Source organism: Puma concolor, chromosome D2 (genome assembly GCF_028749965.1).
Source record: "Puma concolor isolate L17-30 chromosome D2, mPumCon1.1.hap2, whole genome shotgun sequence".
Classification (NCBI taxonomy): Eukaryota; Metazoa; Chordata; class Mammalia; order Carnivora; family Felidae; genus Puma; species Puma concolor.
Genome location: NC_141677.1, coordinates 87,977,662 through 87,998,792, shown reverse-complemented (window position 1 = coordinate 87,998,792; position 21,131 = coordinate 87,977,662). Strand labels below are relative to the sequence as shown.

Below are 21,131 nucleotides of genomic sequence, written 5' to 3'. Positions count from 1 at the left end.
TCCTGCGGCCTCCTCCCCTGGCCCAAGGAGCCTCCCTTCTTGGTACTCGCCCCTGTGACCCACAGCTCCCTCCCTGGGATTTATCCTGCAGTCCCTCGCATCCCAGACACAACCGGTGGGATGGGTATGGGAGACAGAGGCAGGGAAGGTGGGACGTGAGGGGCCTCGGGGGCCTCCCCCAGGGGCCCTCGAGATTCTCCAGTGCTCAGCCGCTGTGCCTGGCCAATTCAAGGAATGCCCCACGGAGGCGGGCAGGGCGAGCATGCTGCTGGGAGCACTGGCACGGGGAGCCCTCAGGGGTGTTCCCTGGAGCTCCCTGCCAAGGCTCCGGCCTCTGGACAAAGGCCCAGCTCTGAGGAGCACTCACTAAGCCCAAGGCCACCGGAACCACGCTGTTAACAGTCCCTAAAAATGAGTCCTCTGGGCCCGCACCTGCAAGCCGGGCTGGGGCAAAACCTGGACAGCACAGCACAGTCGCCAGCAGCCTGGGGGCCCAGGCCTCCTGCCCCCAAACACCTCTCCCACAGCACCAAGTGTGCCTGGGCTGCAGAGGTGAGGACAAGGCCCTGGGGGCTTCAGAAGCTTAGGCGAGACCCCACCTGCTGATGTCCTGGATGGTCCCCGAATCAGCCACCAGGACACTGCTTTGCTTCCCCCGGTTGGTCAGTTCCTTCCACTCACCCACATTCTGCTGGCGGCCTCGACAACCACGACTCCCTCCCACGCGGCCCAGCCCTCCACCCCCCACCTGGACGGGGTGCACGGGACGCTGCCTGGATGCGGCGGCGAGGGCGGTGACGGCCTTGCAGCAAAAACAGGAAGTTGCAAAAGATCTGAAAAACCATAGGTGATGAAGGAGAAAAGAGCAAACAACACACATGTCCCCAAAATTTGTTTGTCACTTGGACAGATGTCATTCTCAACAGAACGTCTTTAACCAAAGTCCAGATCAGCCCAAGTGACAACACAGAGAAGAGCATGCTCCACACTCGGGCTGGGCAACCACCTGCAGAGCTGGAAAAGCGTGGCCCCGGGATGCATCCCGGTTAACCCTGGGGCCCAGGACTAGAACGGGACTCTGAGCGCGCCTGGAGGACGCCCACGGGCAAACTAGGATGGGACGCTCCCTCCGTCCCCCCCGCCCGTCCCCGGCCGCCTCTCAGGGCCACGCCTGCCCCGGGCTCTGCAGGCCACACCATGGTTTTAACAGCACTGACCATCGGGGGCCCCTAGGTGGTTCAGTCGGTTAACCGTCCTCTTGATTGCGGCTCTGGTCGTGGTGTCATAGTTTGTGGGATCGAGTCCCACGTAGGGATCTGCACCGAGTGTGGAGTCTGCTTGGGATTCTCTCTCCGCCCTTCTCCCACTTGAGTGTGCTCCCCCTCTCAAAATAAATAAACATCAAAAAAAAAAAAAGTACTGACCATCCAACCCAGCTCTCAGCTCCACATGACCAGGTTCACCCAGAAGGTCACAACTCCCCAGCCTGACCGTCTCCGGGAACGTCTCACGGAGGGGGCAGCCACCCCCCGACAACGGCACGGGAGCCTAAGTGGCAAGGCAGGGAGCCCAGAGCTGGGGCCAGGCAGCTGTGTCCCCGTCGTCCTCAGGACCCCGTCCTCCCTCATCTGCCCTGCGCACCCCAGGCGGCACCCCGAGACTCATGAAGGGTGTGGCTAAAGAAAGCCCCTGAGCCAGATGGATGTGGGCGCAGCCCCCTTCCAGGCAGGCCTCGGGCCCTGAGCACAGGGCGTGCCCTCCCCCATGAGGACCAGGCCCCTCCCAGGGACAGGGTCCTCCTGCAGCTTTGGGAACACGGCTGCCAATTCGCTTGAGCTCCCCACCTGACAGGGTCCCTGCTGACAGCTGGTGCACCACAGGATGGCACCCCCATCAGCGGGACCACAGAACGTCCCAGACACCTGGGAGGGGCAGGGACAGCCATGACACCCAGAGGCTGGGAGAAGAGAAGTCACCTGCCAGAGGCACTCTGCCCCACTCGGCGGCAGGGGTCCTCCGTGTACCGGGGCAGTGAGGGGGAGCTGTGGGTGCCACCACTGCCCGGCTCTCGAAGACCAGTACCACCAGACTGACCCTCGAACGTGGGACTCGGCACCAGCACTACAGAGAAATGCCCCAGCCCAGCATCCACACCGGGGCTGTGAGGCAGAGAAATAGAGTCCCGGGAGCCCAGGGTGGCCTGGGAGGCCCTAAGGCAGCCATCCTTACTCCTGTCCCACCCACATAACCATGCCCGAGGGCGTGACACAGTGACAGGTACGTTCCACCCAAGGAGATGGCCCCTCCTGGGAGGTCCCAGGAGCCTGTGGGCCTGACCCGGGGTGGGGGCGGGAAGTGAGCAGAAGCACAACAGCCCCAGAGGCGCCCTCCCGCCAGCACAGTCACAGTGTGCCCAATACCACCGTCAGGACCCGAGAACACCGTCGTCGTCGTCAACGGCATCATCATCGTGGCGCAGCAAAGTGCCATGGCTGGATGCCTAGTTTTTAAAGGCAGAGGCCAGAAAACGCAAGCACAGGATGGCTCGGCCACACACCCACAGTCGAGGCCGCGTGTCAGCCCGGCGTGGACAGGGGATCGGCGGGCCCTGGAGCGGGCGGGCGGTGCCTGGAGAAGACATACGCTCCTTGGGCACATGAGCACAGGCGCAGACGACCGTCCGCACCAGCTCAATCCAGGAACCACACCGCATCCGTAAGCGGGGTGCGTGCCCAGCAGAAACCCACTGGGCCCTAAGGAGGGACTGAAGTGCTGACACGAACAGCGGGGGGGGGGGGGGGGGGGGGGGGTGGCGCGGAAACCACCAGCCAGACTCGAGGGCCGCAGTCGGTGGGACTCGAGCACGCGAGGTCCGGGCTGAAGGCAGGACTCCGGAGACGGCACGCAGAGCCGTGGCACCGAGGGCCTCAAAAGGCTGGGAGGGTCGTGTTCTCAAACGAGCGTGGTGACAGCTGTACCCCTGCAGACACCTTCTGAAGTCCCCGCTGGGCGAATGGCGGGACACCCACACCGTCCGGCGGCAAAGACACGCCGACAAACGCAAGCTGGAGCCCACAGCCCTTTGCCCGACCAGCAGAGGGGCTCTAGGACCCAGCTCTCCCGCTCCGTCAGGTCCAGGAAGGCACAGGATTCCCCACACCCCGGAGCAGAGCCCCAAATCCGCCTGCCCGCAGCGCCCCAACACAATGGAACCTGATGACAGCCACGTCAGCAGCAAGCACGGCAGGACAGAAGCACAGAGCCTGTCACTAATTCAGGTGGGGAAGGGGACGGGGAAGGAGGGCTGGGATGACAGCGCAGCACTGGTCACTGGGAGCGGGCCCCTGAAGGGACAGCACAATCCTGCCTGCGCAAGGAGGCCAGAGAAGCTTCAGGAGAAGCACAACCGTGGAAGGTTGTGTCCAGGCCACGGACAACCAACCTGCCACAGGCACTTGGTTGGGGAAGGGGGCGGGGGGGCAACGAGGCACGTGGGGTGACGGTCCCAGACGCGCAGCAGGGGAGAAGGCCAGAGCGGCAGAGGCAGGCCAGGGAGGCCGTCCCACCAGCCACACACAGGAGCCCATGCCTGGGGCGGCTGAGGGACCAGCCCGGCGGCCCAGGCCCTGCTCAGCCCCAGACACAGGTAAGGACCAGGCTGCCACCCCAGGAAAGGCTTGGGTGGGAAGGAGGGGACAGAGTCCTTGAGAGGAGGTGCCTGGGGCCACCCGACAACACCAGCACCTCACGCTGTGAGGGTTCCCTCCTCCACCTGCCACAGCCACCGTGCCGGGTGTCACGCCCGCCTCTCTGACGCACAACGGGCAAAAGAGGGTACCAAGCGACAAGAGGCACGCTCCAGCAGCCACATCTTCCCGTCACCGCGTGTCCCTGCAGTCCACGGCACGCGGCCCGGCAGCAGCACCAGGAGCAGGTCCCTGCGCGGAGGCCCAGGCCTGGCCTCCGGTTCCCGGAATAACTGCTAGCTGCTCGGGGGCCCTGAGGGGCGGGGCAGGAAAGAAGGGTGTCTGAGCCCGGGCACTCTGCCACGGGGAAAGAGGGGCCCCCCGGCCTCCGGGGCGCAGCCCCAGACCCAGCTCCCGTGAGGCTCGGGGTGCAGACAGAGGAGGGCGCGGACCCAGCACGCGCCCCAAGGCTCCAGGGTAGGAGCAGGAAAGCCACCCCTAACAGCGTCACATTCTGCTCAGACAGAGGGGGGAGCGCGGCCCAGGCCCACCGGTCCCACCAGCCCCCAACCCCAAAGAAGGGCCCGAGGTCCCTGTCAGAGCGAAGAAGGGAGAAGACAAGGGGCCTCGGGTCACAACAACCCACCAGTGGGTCAGGGTTCAAGTGACCCCAAAGCCACGCTCCCGGAGATGGGGTTGAGCTATTCACTAAAGGGAAAACCCACACCAGAGGCAGCGTTTTCCTCGAGCCTGCGTGGCACCCATATGCCTCCCTGTCCACCGGGGCGCAGGGTCGGCCCGGGAAAGCCCCCCCTGCGAGCGGGCAGGCAGAGCGCCGTCACCCCTGCCCTGCTCTGGATGGTCCCCACCCTGAGCCGCCATCCAGGGACCGGGCCAGCTCCCACACGGTCTCAGGTCACACGCACGCGCTGCACCAGCACGTGGACAGTGTGCCTCCACAGACAGCACGGCCCAGCCCGGCCGGTCCTGCGGGCCCGCCCCCGCCGGAGCGCCATCACCCCCCCTGCAGACCCAAGTGGGTACCCCGTTCAGTGCCTTTTCTAACCGCAGGACAAACTTTGTGAACTCAAAACAAACTGTCGAAAACGGTGCAGGCACCCTATGGATTCCCGTCACCAGAGGACAGGCAGAGTCAGGGACACCGAGTAGAGCCAGAAAGACAGCTCAAGTCCCAGGACGCTCTCCTGAAACACAAGCCTGTGCGCAGCCTCGCCTTTCCCGGACCGGCCTGCAGGCCACCTACCTCCCGCCACTCTGGATTCACGTAAATCATCCCACAGTCACATTTCTGGATTAACGCTGCCGTCACTTGAAAAACCCGAAGGCTTTCACATCACTTCCACATTTTCCATGGGGCTGGACGAGCCGTTGCTTTATCCGCGTGCACGGTTAAAGGTCGGAACCCCGATGGCGTCCTCATCCTTGTCTCTGTCCGTCCGTGAGCGTGATTATCCGAGCTCTCCCGGGAGCCCAAGGTCAGACCTGGAGTGGACCGACTCAGCCCCCGCGCCCACTGAAGAGCTCCGTATGAGCACGCTTTTCACGGTCAAACACATGCTGAAACATATCATCTGCTCCCCCAGAGGGGAGGCCCTGGTGAGGGGGCCCAGGCTTCAGAGTTCTGTCTCCACTGCACAGGGAGGGGAGGGGGCCTCAGAGCAGAGGGTGCCACCCCAGAGAAGGAAGGGTGCCACAGGGCACCCCTCCCAGCCTGGGCCAGGCAGAAACTGGGCCTCGAGCCTGGAGGCCGGCTGCTATCCCCCAGCCCGTCTGGGGAGCGGGTCGAGGCAGGAGAGTCTCAAATGCCCTAATTAACTGAAGCAGCAACGGAAGACAGAAGTCCAAGTCACCTTATGTTCACCTGGGGAACGTGGCACATTTTCCCCGCCACCTCCCTTCCCCAGCCCCCACGACCGCACTCCTTTAGTTCCCCCCGTGTTGGAAGGGCCCAGGGACACATGGGGACAGCCAGGCTGCATCCCAAAAAAGTGGCGACAGACAGGTGACCACGACAGCGCCCAGACGCCTCCACTGCTGTTCTGACCAGCCACCTGGCCCCGTGTTGATCTCCCACCTACTGGACCCCATTCGGTGGGGTGGACACAGCCCACCTTCCAAGAGGTGACCCTTGTGCCCACCCGCCTGCCCGCAGGGACAGATGCTGGCGCTGAGCTTGTCCACGTTTAAGGCACCATCATTCCGCAGTCCCTTAGCAACCCTGGCCCAGCTTCCCCATGTCCCCTCGGGATCAAACAGTGGGCTCCTTATTGGCCATCCGCTGGGAGGCAGGCCTGCGTCCGATCCAGTAACTTCCAAACCGGACCCGGCGCATCATGGAATCACACCTCAGCACAGGCCTCTTCCTCCAGAAACCCGCACACCACCCGAGGCAGACCCAGGGCGCGCCAGGCCCCCTCCCCTGCTCTCTCGCTCCCCAGGGGACACGGTCTGCGTGCCGACAGAGTGTGCGAGACAGGCCCTGGACGCAAGCAGAGGGAGGGCCCTTTCTCAGCCACGTCCAGCCTCGGGCGGGCCCCAGGGGATGAGGGGGCTGGGGGAGCGCTAAGGGGCTGGCAGAGAGGCCCAGCCCTGTCAGCCCCCAGCCCTGCACCTGCCCCAGGGGCCCAGGAGGAGGTGCACGTGCCCCGGAGATCCGGCAGCCCCGGGCTCCCTGATGTGAGCTGCCCACCGTGCACCGGGCTCTCCCGGGCAGTTGCAGAAGGAGCAGAGCCGATCCCACCGCAACACGGGCTGAGCCCCGGGCCCGGGGCTCCGTCCTGCCTCCTGGGGATCTGAGTGGACAGGGTCTTTCAAGGCCTGAGTCCAGACAGGCCCCCATCGGCAGTGAGTGCGGCCACGGAGAGGCGGCCGATGCTGCGAGGTAGGGGTGAGGAGGGAGCCAAATGCAGGGTGTGTGCACAGCCCAGGGAAAAGCCTTTGAAGCAAGCTGACAAGACCTGGAGACTGGGAAGCGACCAGAAGCCTGGAACGTGGCTGACGGAAGGTAAAATGGTACGGACGCCGGGCAGCGGTGAGCAGTTCCTCCAAAGGAGAAACACGGAGCCACCAAAGACCAAGCAGTTCCCCTCGTGGGCATGTGCCGGGAGAAATGAAAACCTACGTGGGCACAAAGCCTGGACACAAATGCTCAGAGCGGCACTAGTCGCGGCAGCCAAACCCTGGAAACTGCCCAAATGTCCATCAACTGACAGTGGCCCTACACACTGTGGTATGTCCACACCGTGGCACAGCACTCAGGCCTAGAAAGGGAAGAAGCACCAACACCCACTACGGGTTGAACCCTGGACACGTCACATCCGGTAAGCACAGCCAGACACAGAAGGCCACGCAGACGATCCCAGTTACGTGGAACCCCCAGAGCAGGTAAACCCTAGACCAGGTAAACCCCAAAACAGGTAAACCCCTGAGCAGGTGAAACCTGGAACAGGCAAACCCCAGAGGCAGGAAGTAGCCTGGTGGCCACAGGGGCTGGGATTTCAGGGGAGGGTGGCTGCTGAGGCATCCTTTCTGTTTAGGCACAAAACAGGTTCTACAATCGACTGTGGTGGCCTCTGCGCAAGCCTGCAAACACACTGAAAACCGCTGCTTCACAACCACCACGTAAAGGGGTGACGTGTGTGGCAGGGGAATGATGTCTCTGTAAAGCCATCAGCAAGGTCCTGCAGAGGTAGACAGATCCCTGCCATCAGGGCTGCCCAGAGCCAGGGACGGACGGGGACTGACCGCCCACCCTCCGGTTCGAGGTCCCCGTGGACTCCACCAAGCCCGTGTGCCCAAGTGCTGGGACAGGAGCTGTGATGAGAGTGGGGAGCCAGCAGGGATGGCCACGCACACAGTACTAGCTGGGGGGGGGGGGTGTCTTGGGGTTCAAGGAGCTTTCAGGCTGGGATGAGAACAAGAACGAAGAGTGCAAACCTGATGGCACAGGACTGGGGGTGCAGGTGCCCAAGGCAGCCGGCACCCCCACCGGGCCAGGGGCAGGGGCTCACAGACACCCACCGCCAGAGAGGCCTTGGAGGGCACAGCACCTCTGCAGAGTTCGTTGCACAACCACTCTGCAAGCCTGGGTACAGGGCTGCTCAGCCGTTGACCAAGCAAAAAGGGAAACCAGCTCAAAACGGACAGGGAGCTCAGAGGCACCGCAGGACGCAGGCCCCCCGGCAGACGCCCAAGGGCTGTGCTCTCGAAGCCTGCCGCTCGGCTGACGGCCTTTCCCAAGAACAGCCTTGCCTTGTAAGGGTGGGACCCGGCTCCAAAACCGTGGCTGCAGGAATTCACCTTCTGACTTCACTTCTAGCAACAACATAAAGAGCCAAAAGCTGGAAACCTCCCTTGTCAAAAATCTAGTCATCTCGAGCACAGTTCGGTGTGCAGCCCGGGCCACCCCTTTCCAGGAAACCGGGTAGTGCCACCACGAGTCCAGCTGGGGGTTACAGAAGAGCCACAGGGCTCTAGTGGGGCAATCAGGCAGCTGCTGTGAACCCAGAGAAGTCGCGGCACTCCCAGCCACGTCTAGGCCCCCCATCCAGGGAGATGCTTGTGCAGGTTCAGGAAGAGCCACCAGCTTGGACAGAGGCCCTCGGAGTAACGGCCAGGAGACCTGGCCAGGGGTCTGCTGGGTCACAGCTGTGTTCACAGTAACACAAGACTCCCATCTCCTGTCCCGGGCACAGTCTCCTGAGTGAACAGCGGAGCTCTCTGAGGAGGGGAGGACGTGTGACAACGTCACCACCTGACACCCAAGCAACCAGCTCGCTCTCTGCTTTTCTCAGTTCCTACCTCCCAATGCGGCAAATACTGGTCGTGCCAACCTCACATAGCCAAGAACTCTTTGGAGTCCCCCTGTTTCTGAAGGACGTGAGGGTAACATTTGAGAACGATGGCACCCCTCGTGGGTAACCGCACGTGGGGGAGGAGGAACCTGGTCCGCCAGCCGTGGCGGGGATCAGGAGCCAGGGGTGCTGAAGAGAGGAGAGCAGCTGCCAGACAAGTCTCGGTGCGTCCCCTCCACACTGGGAGGAGGTACAAGGGAAGATCGCAAGACTGCAAACGCACAAACACACCACCTACCGCAGACACGTCCTTCACAGCACGCCATGCCCGTTTCTAACTCGGACGCCCTCCCTCCCCAGGACGATGAAGCCGGGCAAGAAAGCATTCCTTCCCAGGCCTTGCCACCTTCTGAAGAGCGTGTTGCTCAGTGTGGACACGTGTTGTGCAGACAGTCACCAGGCAGGTCTTCTGAAACCTACTATAAACCAAGGAATTAACGCCCCCGTCACTCAAGAATCACTGCTCTCACCAGCCAGGTGTCTCCCACAGGCACCACTGCCCCGCACCCCAGCCCCAGCGGGCGCCCCAGAGCAGGGTGAGACTGCTGTCCGTGCTGCCCCTCCAGGCTGCCCTCCGCACCCCGAGAACCTATGGGTTATGGGCAGAGACTTGTCTATGAGCCCACAAACCAAAGACACCCTGCAAAATTAACCAGCATACTGTTTACCAAAACAAGCATTCCTTCCAGATGCAAAGATAATGCACAGCTCCATACAGCCTTCGTGACAAACAAAAACCCGGAGAGAACATGTCGCCACACAAAAGTAAATGAAGTTACCCATTTTCATGTCAACAGAGAGAAGTGCGCGTATACAGCTGAAACACAACAAAAATGCCAGAACTCAGAATCAAAGATTACTGGAAAGAATGTTTGCACAGCAAAATTCTTTTTCCCTTTGAGACTAAAATGCCCCACCATGCTTAATTTTCCTGACATTTCTGAGGCTTTGAAGCCTCAGCTAACGGATCTGAATCATCTGAGCAAAACCATGTTATAGTGGCATGTTACTGGAAAGCCGAGAATAGAATGCTAAATATACAGACACACACCCATACAGGGCACTTTTGTAGAAACGATCAAACGCCAAACTAGATGAAGTTGTCCGAGGGAAACGGCTCACCCCCAGCAGGGAAGGAGAATACACGGACGCCTGGAAGTTAAAATAAGAAAAACACAAAAATAGCACCTACTCTTTGTGAATAAAATCAAACCTAGCCCGTCCGTGACCTCAGCTTACTGAAGCACTTCACCCCTGCCCACTGCCGGCAACGGAAGGTTCCGCCAGAGGCCAGAACCCTCTCCGGAATCGAAGTCATGCTTGTGTCGGTGGACCGGCCCACACCCACCGCTCACCTAGCGAGGCCGCCTCAGGCTCCGTCTGTGCCATCACCCTTTTCTCTTAAACAAGCACGCCACTTGGAGCCGCATTCTGCTTTATTTGGGTTGGCGGTGTAAGTACCAACAGCGGGCTGGCACGGCGGCTGAGACACCCAACTAGGTCAGCCGGGGCCTGCCTCCCGCCCCGGGCGCTCTGGGCGCCCCCGTCCCCCGCTGCCTGCTCTCTCCCAAGGGCCGCCCTGGGTGCCTGGGTGGGAGGCCCCCGGAGGGAAAGGCCCTGGGCAGTCCCATCCCTTCTTTGGCCTTGGAAAGCTTCTCAGCATCTTTCTCTTTAATAAACGAGAAACAGAGTCCTCCGGGGCTGCCCACAGAGGCCCTTGTCTGAGAACTAGACGGATACTAAATTACAAGGTGAAATGAGGGCGCCTGCCCCCGGAGGAGTGAGCCACCCACCCGGAGGAGGCCGGCAGGGGAAGCCTGCACACCCCGCCCGTGGCCAGGGGCCAGTGCGTGGAGGGGGGGGGGGGGGGGGGGGGCGCGGCGGCAGAAGTCAGGGGCTGGGGTTTGGGAACCAAGGTCAGGGTTGTGCGGTCAAGAGTCAGGGACCAGAGTTGGGGCCCGTGGACAAGGGTCCTCAGGTCAGGATTCGGGGACCTTGGACAGGGATTAGAATTGGGAGTTTAGGAACCAGGGTCCCGGGTCCCGGCTCTGAGGTCGGGGTTCAGCCTGCGCAGTTTGGAGGCAGGAGGTGGGGGACCCCGATTCCAGGGTTTGGGGCAGCGCTCAGGAGGCCGGGGTCTGGGGTCCATGGCCCTCCGGTTTAGGGGTACCAGGGTTTGGAGGACCCAGAGTCCCGGTCCAGGTCCCGACGTGCGCGACTCAGGGTGTCAGTCCAGAACCTGGGGCTCCGCGCTCGCGGACGGGGACCAGGATGTGGGCCCCCGGGGCCCCAGGGCGCTGGGCTCAGGGTCGGGGTCTTGGTCTGGCCGCCGCCGCCACAGCACTTACGTCGTCGAAGAGCGAGCCCACGTTGGCCGTGACCAGCAGCACCGCGGTGCCCGGGGCGGCCGCCTTGCCCGCCATCGTGGCCTGGGCCGGCGGCGGCCGCTCGCTCGGGGCCGGACGGCCGGGGTCTCCGCGGGCCGCGGCGTCAGCTGCGCCGGGGGGCGGCCCCGGGGCGCATCGCGGGCTCGGCGGCTCGGGCCGGGCCTGGCCGGGGTCCGGCCGCGCGCGCGCTCGCTCGCTCGCTCTCGCTGCTCGGCGGCCCCGCGCCCGTCGCTCTCCGCCCGCGCCTCACCGCGGCCCGCGCGCAGCCATTAGGATCGCCGCCACCGCCGCCGAAGTTCCCGCAGCCGCCGCCGCCGCCGCCGCCGCCGCTGAGGCGAGTCCCGCCCGGAGCCGGGGGGCGGGGCGTGCGCGGGGCGGGGCGGGGCGTGCGCGGGGCGGGACTGCGCTGGATGGGCGGGGCCACGGGAGGGGCATGCTCGGGCGGGGCGGGGCCAGTGGGAGCCTGGCAAGGACGGCGGAGCGACCCTGCGCGGGGCGGGGAGGTGCGGGGCGGGGCCTCTCGGGGGAGGGGCTGAGCACTCGGGGGGCGGGGCCTACGCGAAGCTCTCCTGCGTCAGCCCCAGCTGCTCTTCCGCCGCCCTCCTATCGGTCAGCGGCCGCCCCGCCCCGCCCCTCCCGGCGCAGAGACTGCGCACTGTCTCCACCCCCCGCACTCCTGTGACGTCACGACCCGGCACCGATCGTGCCTCCTTAAAGGGACCGTGCGTTCGCCCGCAGGCAGCGCTGCAGGAGCAGAGGGGCAGCTCCGGGGTTTAGTCGTGTGGCCCGCGCTCGACCCACGAAAGTGGGAGGCGGCGGGCCGGGATGTTTAATTAACTCTCACGCAGGCTGTAGGGACCCCAGCCCAACGTGGGGTTCAGAGGGGCGTGAAGGCCTGGGCCGGACAGGGACGCAGGAGGGGAGGCAGGCGAGGGTCTCGCGGCCAGAGAAGGAGGGCTCAGAGGGCTCGGGGAGAGGGAACTCGAGGATGGGTCCTCGAGGCGGGGGACAAGGGGCGCGGGCTGGGGAAGGGCTCTCGGGGGCGTGGTCGGGCGAGGTGGGGGCCAGGCTGGGGCGTGGTCGGGGGGGGTGGCTCGAGGCTGGGCGTGATGGGGGCCTGGGGCTCGGGGCGGATAGCTGGGGTCTCAGGGCGGGGCGGGACGCGGACTGGGGAGGGGATCTCGGGGGCGTGGTCGGCGCGGGGGTGGGTGGGCTCAAGGCCGGGGCCTAGTCGGGGGCAAGGGGCTGGGGACAGTGGGTCTCAATCCCCGGGGGTGGGCGGACTGGGGAGAGGATCTCCGGAGCGTGGTAGAGGCTTGGGGGGGCGGGGCGGGCAGAGCCGGGGCGTGGTCGGGGAGGAGGGCTTGTCGTCGGAGCGGAGGGTTTGGGGGCTAGGGCATGGTCGGGGCAGGGGTCTCAGGGCCGGGAGCCAAGGTCTCACGGCCGTGGGCGTGGGCTGAAGCGGGGGATCTCCGGGTCTTGGTCGGAGCGAGGTGGGGCGGTTCCGGGCAGGGGCGTGGTCAGTGAAGGGGCCTCCGGAGCTGGGGTCTCTTGGGGGCGGAAAGCAGGCTGGGGACCAGGATCTCGCGGCTGGATTGCGTGGTCCCCAGGGAGGCAGCCCCGACACGGACCACACAGTTTCTGGGGCACCGGATGGGACCCACACTTGCCAAGCATCTTGATGGCTACATTGTAAAAAGGCGACAACGGAGACCCAAGGCTAATTGAAGAAAATCTTTTATTCAACACACTGGATACACACGCAGTCCACATTTAAATGTTATCAGTGAAGTGTTTTCGCGGCTGTAAACCTGCGCCTGGGCGCACAGTAGGCCTCAGCGCCGCCGGCCCCCTGCCCAGGAGAGCTATGCCGGTGTGGGCAGAGCCAGGGGCAGCCACGCCAGGCCGCCCTTCAGCTGCCCACCCCCCCACCTCCGCTCCGTTAAAACAGACGGCAGCCCCCACCTGCATGAAGTGACAGGCAGCTGCGCCCTTGCCAAGGAAAGCATCCCCTCTAGTGATAATTGGGGAATCCTGCTTACAGCGTCCGCCTCGCCTCACCACCAAAACCCTTTGACTTGGAAACTGATGTCTGATTCATTCAGCAGGGGTAGCGGACAGACTGAATTGGGCCCACCGGAACGTGGTAAGCTGAAGCCCCATCCCCCAGGATGCTTGTATGCGCACATGGGGACCACAAGGAGGTGATTACGGTTAAAGGAGGCCAGAGGGTGTGTCCATTTTCCAAGAGAATTCATGTACCTATAGGGGAAGACCCCAGAGCACCTGCTGTCGCCCACACCCTCCAACCCCTGGCAGAAAACAGAGAAGAGGTCGTGGGAGCACACGGAAGGTGGCCGTGGACAAGCCAGGAAGAAACCAGAGCTGTGGGGACTTGGCCTGAGACTCTGGGCGTCCAGAACCCTGAGGAATACATTTCTGTAGGAAGCCTCCTACTGGGTGGTATCTTGTTGCAGAGCCTCCCTGACCAATACAGTATCTTGTTTCCCTTTTCACGAAATCTGCACGTGCCAAGGATGCCCTTCGTAGAAAGCAAATGCAGAGACATCACTGATGCCTGGAACCTGCCTCCTAAGAAGTGGCATTGCCTGTTCACCTGTCCGCAGACTGCCTCTCCCGCCTCACCTCCACCACCTCCGCACTCCTGCGTGCGTGTGCGCTGGCTCACTCAGAGGCTGTGACTGAGTCGGAGAACACCCAGCCCCTGCCCTGGCACCCTCCTCGCCCAGCACCCACCCTCCTGGCTCCCCTGTCTGACCCCCCCCCCCCCCGTCTCCAAGCCCCCAGCGGGCCTTCCCACTTGGTGGACAGGCTTGCCCTCCACCTTCGGAAAGAAGGATTTGCAGTCCTTCCTCCACCCAGCCCACCGCCCCCTCTCGGTCCCGCCATCAGCTCACAAGCAGGCTGCAGTGTCTCATATCCTGTCAAGTCCCCCCGTGTCCTCGGCCCCTCTGCGCCCTCCCGTCTCTGCTCCTCTGCTGCTGATGCTTCTCCTAGGAGCTGACCAGTCTGCCCCAAGTGCCCTCAGCTGTGCTGCCCGCACCCTGACGGGGCCATTCTCATGGTTAGTGCTGGCCTCCTAATTCAGCAGCCAGTCCCCACCCCAGGCTCCCACCCTCCCGATTACCCCCCCAGAAATAGGGTCTGCCTGCTGACGATGACATTTGCAGTCCTGGTCCTCCCCCTGGCTGCCCACCCCCTCTGCCTCCTTTGCTTGCTCCTCCTGGCACTCCGCCTGAAGTCCTGGGGTCCCCAGGCTTGGTCCCGGCTCCCCCTTCCTGTGTGCACACTCCCTGCTGATGGTCCTGAGACGATCGCTTCACACTCTCTCCACGTGTCTGCTGCTGCGCTGGGAAGGGCTATCGCGAACCCTGCAGACGGCAACGGGTTCCGGATTCACTCCCGCCTCCCGAGGCTCACACTCCCAGGTGCCCACCTGACGATGCATGGAGCCCATGGTCACCTCGGGTCCTTGGCAGCCTTCTTTGTCTCTCTGCCCCAGAGGCAGCTTCACTGGCTTCTTCCGGCCCTTCGGCCTCTCACGTGCTCCTTCCTCCTTCAGACCCCCTGACCCACCGAGCACACCACCACGTCGGCTTTCCCTTCCCCTCTGCCTGTTGACCCCCCCCCCCAGACACACAGGTGTAGCCTGCCACAGAGAAAGAACAAATATGTGCCACGTGAATAAATTACATGTCAGAGCCCTCGCCATGCCCGGGTCCTGGGGACCTGACTTTCAGAGACGCTGACCACTAACATCACCGATATTAAAAGCCACATTCATGAAATCATGGGTAAAAGGGAGGCTTACTTTTTCTTGTGTGCCCTTCCTTACCTGTGGAATGCTGTCCCATGTCTATGTTTCCTTTGCCAAAATAACAATAGCATTATTTAACTTTTGCAACTTATTATATACGTTTTGCAAAGCCCACTTAACAGGCTTCAGGAGAGGCCTGGGCCCCCCTAGCATCTGGGTCTGGATCTGACCCCTCAGTGTGAGAGGGCAGAGGAGGGGGGTGGAGGTAGCCAGAGCTGTGATGTTGGTGGCATCCAGCCTGCCCCCAGCCAGCCTGCTTAGCCAGAAGCTCTCTGGGCTCCCAGGAGAGAGTTTGGTCCAGTCTTCTGTTAATAATGGGCTGTCAGCCTTTTTTTTTTTTTTTTTTTTTTTTTTTTAAGGACAGCACATTAGCAACTAAATATCATATCACTACTTAGTTTAAGATAGTAACCGATTTACTTCTGGATTCAGACTATTGGATGGTTGGGAGGTTTACACCGGGGATTCCCTATCCACAAAAATGCTTAAAAGCCGTCCTTCAGCAGATGGAGGGATGGATGGATTGCACTTTGTAGTTGCAACGCATGTTTTAACTGTGTAGCAATCAATTTGCAATACCACTACCGGGTGAGTCACCCCTAGTCCTTTCTATAGAACACACTGTGTTCAAGGGCTGGCTCCAGTCAATTTTCTGCAGAGAGCCTGGCCAGACATGCAGCGAAGGGAACCCAGGACTGTGTCCCCTTGGTGAGGGGCTGGACTCTGTCGCTTCAGCCAGAGGGACATTTGCCATCAGCAAGTTAATGGGCGGCTTATTATTTCACACTCCTCTGGGAACGGGAGGTTTCTTTCCTTCTGAATTATTTGGATTCTTTCTTCATTAATCAGCTTTCCCCAGTAACAGCTATCGTTTTGCAGACACCCACCGTGTGTGAGGCCTTTACAATTCTTGCCTCTAAGTCCTCATAAGCAGTCTTGGCATGAGGCATGTATCTCTGTTTTGCAGATGAGAAAACTGAGCTTTGGGAGTAAAGAGCTGGCCAGCTCCACACAGCCAGCAGGTGCAGGGCCAGGACCCCAAGACCTGGTGTCCCCCAACAGCACATGCAGCCTTGCCCTCGTCCATTCATTCATTCATTCATTCCTTTACTCATTCATGGATTCATTCAACAAATCTTCATCGGACACCTTCCCCATGCTTGGCAGTACCCTGGGCTCCAGGAAGAAGTTGGCAAATGTCCTCGGGACGCTGAGGCCACAGCGGCAGAACGGGCGAGAAATGCGCACGGGGTCGCTGTGATTGGGTGGTGCTGTGCCCGCTTACAGAGACTCTCCTTAGGAAAGTCACATGCTCATCATAGGTGATTCGAAGTCTGTAGAGTTGCACACAGAGTCTGCTTCAGAGGAACTATAGCTCATAATCTCACTCCAGACAAACCAAGCCCTAGCTGACAGCACTTTTGCTAAGTAGCCTTTACACCTAGCTCCTCACCTAGCACTCTGGTCAAGCCATACACACAGTTCTGACTCCTCTTTTAAAACCCAGCATTATGGGGCTCCTGGATAGCCCAGTCAGTTGGGTGTCTAACTCTTTTGTTGAAAAAAATTTTTTTAACTTTATTTATTTTGAAAGAGACAGAGACAGCACCAGTAGAGGAGGGGCAGAGAGGGAGGGAGAGAGAGAAAATCCCAAGCAGGGTCCGTGCTGCCAGTGCAGACCCTGATGTGGGGCTCAAACTCATGAAACCATGAGATCATGACCTGAACCAGAGCTGGACGCTTAACCAACTGAGCCACCCAGGCGCCCACAGGGTCCAACTCTTAATCTCAGCTGAGGTCATGATCCCAGAGTCATGAGACTGAGCCCCTCATTGGGCTCTGTGCTGGGCATTGAGCCTGCTTGGGATTCTCTCTCTCTCTCTGCCCCTCTCCTCTGCTTGTGCTCTCTCTCAAAAGAAAAGAAAAGAAGAGAAAAGAAAAGTAGGAAAGAAGGAAGGAAGGAAGGAAGGAAGGAAAGAAGGAAGGAAGGAAGGAAAAGAAAGAAAGAGAAAAAGAAAAAAGCACCCAGCATTATAACATCAGTGCTTTCTGATACAACTGAAAACTCTCCCTAGATGTTTTTAATGTCCGAGTCATAGACACCTGATAGACACATCATGCTGCAAATTTAGTTGTTTCCAGTTCTTTTTTTGTTAAGTTTATTTATTGAGAGAGAGAGAGAGAGAGAGAGAATCCCAAGCAGGCTCCAAGCTGTCAGCACACAGCCCAATTTGGGGCTCGATCCCACAAACCCTGAGATGATGACCTGAGCTGAAATCAAGAGTCAGACACTCAACCGACTGAGACACCCAGGTGCCCCATAGTCATTTCCAATTCTGCATCATCAAGTCAATGGGTTCAGAAAAGGCATTTGACAACATCTAGCATCCTCTTTGTGATAAAAAAGAAAACTCTTTGCACACTGAACATAGGGGGTGTCCCCCTGAGTCTCATAAAGTTCGTCTGCGAAGAACGTACACGAAGACCGTGCCAGTGCTGACAGACACCCTGGCTTTCTGAGTTTCAGGACAAGGCAAGAGTGTTCGCTCTCACCCCTCCTATTCCACGTCGAACTACAGATCTGCCCGCACAGCAAAAACAAGAAAAAGAAAGTGAGGGCATACAGACTGGAAAGGGAGAAGTAAAATCGCCTTTGGTTGCAACGTGATCATTGACATAGGAAATTCTAAGGATGCTACAAAAAACACTACCAAATAAACACATTTCACACAGTCATGGAATACACATCCATATTCAGACATCAACTGCATTGCTGTATCTCAGAAACTGGCATTGCAAAGCAAAACTTTAAATCATTTCCACTTCCAATAGCATAAAACTTGAAACGTTTATGAATAAATGTCACAGGAGACCTCCCAGGATGGAAACCACAAAGCACGGGGAATTGTCAAGAAGGGAGACCCACGGAAACCAGAGGACAGGGGATGCGAGGTGCTCGGGGGTGAAGGATTTGCCAATGCCACGAGGTCGTTTCTCCTTGGCTGATCTTTAGATCTAATGCGATTCCACTCCGATTCCAGATGGCTGGAGCACTCTTGAAGAAGAACAAAGCTGGCTACTCACACTGCCTACTGTCAAGACTTACCATAAAGCTATAATAATCACGACAGAGTTCTGGGCGTGTAGATCAGAGGAACAGAGTAGAGACCCCAACCGCAGACCCACATTCAGGGGGTCTGATGGTTTAGACAAAGATGCCCTTTCAATGGGAAACGATCATCTTTTCAACCACCGGACCCGGGATCAATTGGATATCCATATGGAATAGAGTAAACGAACTTACTAAATATGAATCGTAGACCCCCCACACTAAAGCTAAAGCCATAATACTTCTAGAAACACATGAGAATATTTCTGAGACCTTGGAGCGGGCATGGATTTCTTAGAGAGGAGGACACCAAAAATACCACCCGCAAATGAAAAAAAAAAAATGGTAAGTTGCACTTTATCAAATTAAGAGCTACTCTTTTTTCGCTCCAACATCCATCATGAGAATGGAGAGTATAAAAGGATCGTGGTTTGTGCACACAATAAACACCCCTCCGCAATAGAAACAACGTGGCTCAGTCCCAGAAACTCTGTGCTGACTGAAAGAAGCTGGACACAAAGAGTAGACGCCACCCGATCCGTGCAGTCGGTGCTGGAGACAAGATGGCTGTGCTCCACAGCGACCAGAGTGGCCGTGGCTACCCGCCCCCCACGCCCCACCCCGGACAGGGGCGACTGAGCACCAGGGAGCAGAGTGGTGGGTGCTGTTTGCAAGGAAAGAGGTGTGGACAGGTTAAGTGGGTGTGTACGTTTGTCAAAACTCATGGAAATGCCCATTCAACACAGACGGATCTCACTGTACAGGAATTACACCTCAAGGCAGACCTTAAATGCTTGACAAAGGAAATGAATTAATGGTGATGTTTACGTACATCTACTTTGTCTCCTGCACGATAACGTAAACCCAAATCCTCCATAATCAGACAGTTGGTTTTAGACTCGTTTGTTGGCATAACCTGAACTGAAATAAGGCAAATCAGGGTCGTTGTGTGCCGGCCTAAGGTGAGAATCCGCATGTGTTGTTTTTGAAAGATTGAAACATGTGGCGATGGGGCTCTGCCGTCTTGCCCCATCGTACATGGAACGTGCAGCCTATCATCTCCCTAAAAATCCGGGGGGGGGGACATTGGGGCGCCTGGGTGGCTCAGTCGATTAGGCAACTGACTCCTGATTTTGGCTCAGGTCATGATCTCACAGTTTGTGAGTTTGAGCCCTGCATCGGGCTCTGTGCTAAAAACAGTCTGCTTGGGATTCTCTCTCTCCCTCTCTCCCTATCTCTCTGCCGCTCCCCTGCTTGTGCTCTCTCTCTGCCCCTCCTGCTCTCTTTAAAAAAAAAAAAAACAAAAATCCAGGCAGAAAATTCTGAATTATAGAAGTCTGGGTTTGTTTTTTTTTTTTTTTTTAATGTTTATTTATTTATTTTGAGAGAGGGAGTTGGGGAGTGGAAGTGGGGGAGGGGCACAGAGAGAGAGAGAGAGAGAGAGAGAGAATCCCAAGCAGGCTCCATGCTCGTGCAGAGCCTGAAGTGGGGCTCAGTGCCTTGAGCCTCGAGAGCATGACCTGAGCTCAAGAGTAGGACGCTCAACGGACCCAGGCGCCCCTGAATGCTGAGCTCTATCTGGTCCCAGGGTTTCAGGGAAGAGATGGTGGATGGTGGAGCTTGAGCTGGAACAGACCACATTCTGATCTGCACACTTTATTCCTTAGAAAAAGCGCTACCAGTGTCACCCCTCTGGAAATGTAATAGCACGAGGCTGCTCTTCTGGTGGCCTGGTCCCTGGAGGGAACTGGCCCCTTTCACGTTCATCAGAACCTGCAGAACCGTCCGCACCGGGTGCTGGGGCCGTTCTCCCCCACCTGGGGAGGGAGCCAGGGAGGGACAGAGCAGGCACCAACCCAGGAAGAGGTCTGGGCCCCGGGGAAGCCTCACCCCGCTCCAGGGAGACCCCAGCATCCTCTCCCAGGCACAGAGTGGGTGGTGGCAGCACGCGGCTCCCATCTCGCCCCCCCCCCCACCATATGGAACATAATCAGTGAGTCACTGATCAGGAGGTTGGGCATGCTGTCTGCATACATCACAAATCCTTGACCTCGAGGTTGCATAGCATGTCCCGAAGCAGCAGGTTGGACACTTAACCCATTCTGCTTTCATAGGCCCTCAGTTTCCCCTGTTTGATACATTCTTAATCAGCTCCGCGAAATCAACGGCACCCATGATTGTTCCCAGCAGGGTTGACCCACCCAGCCTGGGCCCCATCTGGGCCCCTCGACCGCTCGCCCCGGGAGCACCGGCCACTCCTGACGTTTCCTCGCGGTCCTAGCAGGGACTGAGCTGCTCACTGCTGTTTTCACTCCACCAGACTTTGGAGGAAATTAAAAGGCGGCTGTCAGTTCCCCACACCACCGTCCAAAGAGCTGCTCGGGGCAGACGCGAGTGTGAGCCTGCGGGGCCTGTCCCCTCCTCGGGTAGAGACAGGGTGTTGAGATGGCCAAATTATTTACATAAAACTACAGGGGCAGGCAATGTCGGCGGGTCCTGTGATTCGGGCAAGCAAGCGCCCACCAGATGGACACGGGCTGCTGGCAGAAGACGCATCCCCATCCAGGGCCAGAAGGACAAATCGTTTCCAGAATCACCTAGAGTCCCAAATGATAACTAAAAAAGTCAGGAACACTATACAAGGAACACCTGTCTCTGAGGTGACAATGCCTTTCAAAGTGGTCAAGGCTCCCGACGTGGTGTCAGTCATCCCGAGGACACAGCCAGAGTGCCATGATTTTCTCCCGGGGACCCAGGTGTGAAGAAACACCAACCCTTGCTCCAATGATCGGCGTTCCTGGCGTTGGCAATCCGGCGTCCACGTTTCAAGAATTCTCAACTCAGCTGTAATTTCTATGCTGCAATTTCATATTTATGAAATCAGCTTTATAAAGACCCGTGTCTGTTCTAATCTTTAGATTTTAAATGTATCCCAACAGTGTCGTAAAAGGACCCCCCCCCCCCCCCCCGCCGGCCACACACACACAAGTATCTAAGCCCTTAATCAACGGATTTGGTGAGTGCACACCTCTTTCCTCTTTTCTCTGAGCTCTGTGCGGAGCGGGTCCCGCCCCCGTGACGTGCACCAGCAAATGGGAAAGCACGAGCTGTACTGAGAGCACGGACGAGAAAGCGAGCAAACACGTGATGAATGACCTCACTGAGCTGGAATCATTTAGTAGCAAGATACCCTTCTAGTAAGTTTTTTAAACACTCATTTACTTTCAGAGAGACAGA

At 59.2% G+C, this 21,131-nt stretch overlaps 1 protein-coding gene and 1 long non-coding RNA gene across 5 annotated transcripts in view; one reads left to right on the top strand and one right to left on the bottom strand.

Annotated features, from left to right (window-relative positions):
• Positions 1 to 11,298, bottom strand: part of INPP5A (inositol polyphosphate-5-phosphatase A) — a 175,127-nt gene extending 163,829 nt beyond the window's left edge. The window contains exon 1 of one of the 4 annotated variants that reach the window (XM_086681250.1): positions 10,909 to 11,298. In XM_086681250.1, the coding sequence (XP_086537376.1) occupies positions 10,909 to 10,983 (75 nt within the window). In that variant the 5' untranslated portion in view covers positions 10,984 to 11,298. Of the gene's footprint in view, positions 1 to 9,915; positions 9,935 to 10,908 lie in introns of those variants that run through there. The other 3 variants (XM_086681247.1, XM_086681248.1, XM_086681249.1) reach the window with 3 other exon arrangements.
• A 1,038-nt stretch (positions 11,299 to 12,336) lies between these two features.
• Positions 12,337 to 14,863, top strand: LOC147576252 (uncharacterized). Its single transcript, XR_015241942.1, has 2 exons — positions 12,337 to 13,093; positions 13,216 to 14,863. It is a non-coding gene; the product is annotated as an uncharacterized LOC147576252 (long non-coding RNA).
• The last annotated feature ends 6,268 nt before the right edge of the window (positions 14,864 to 21,131 follow it).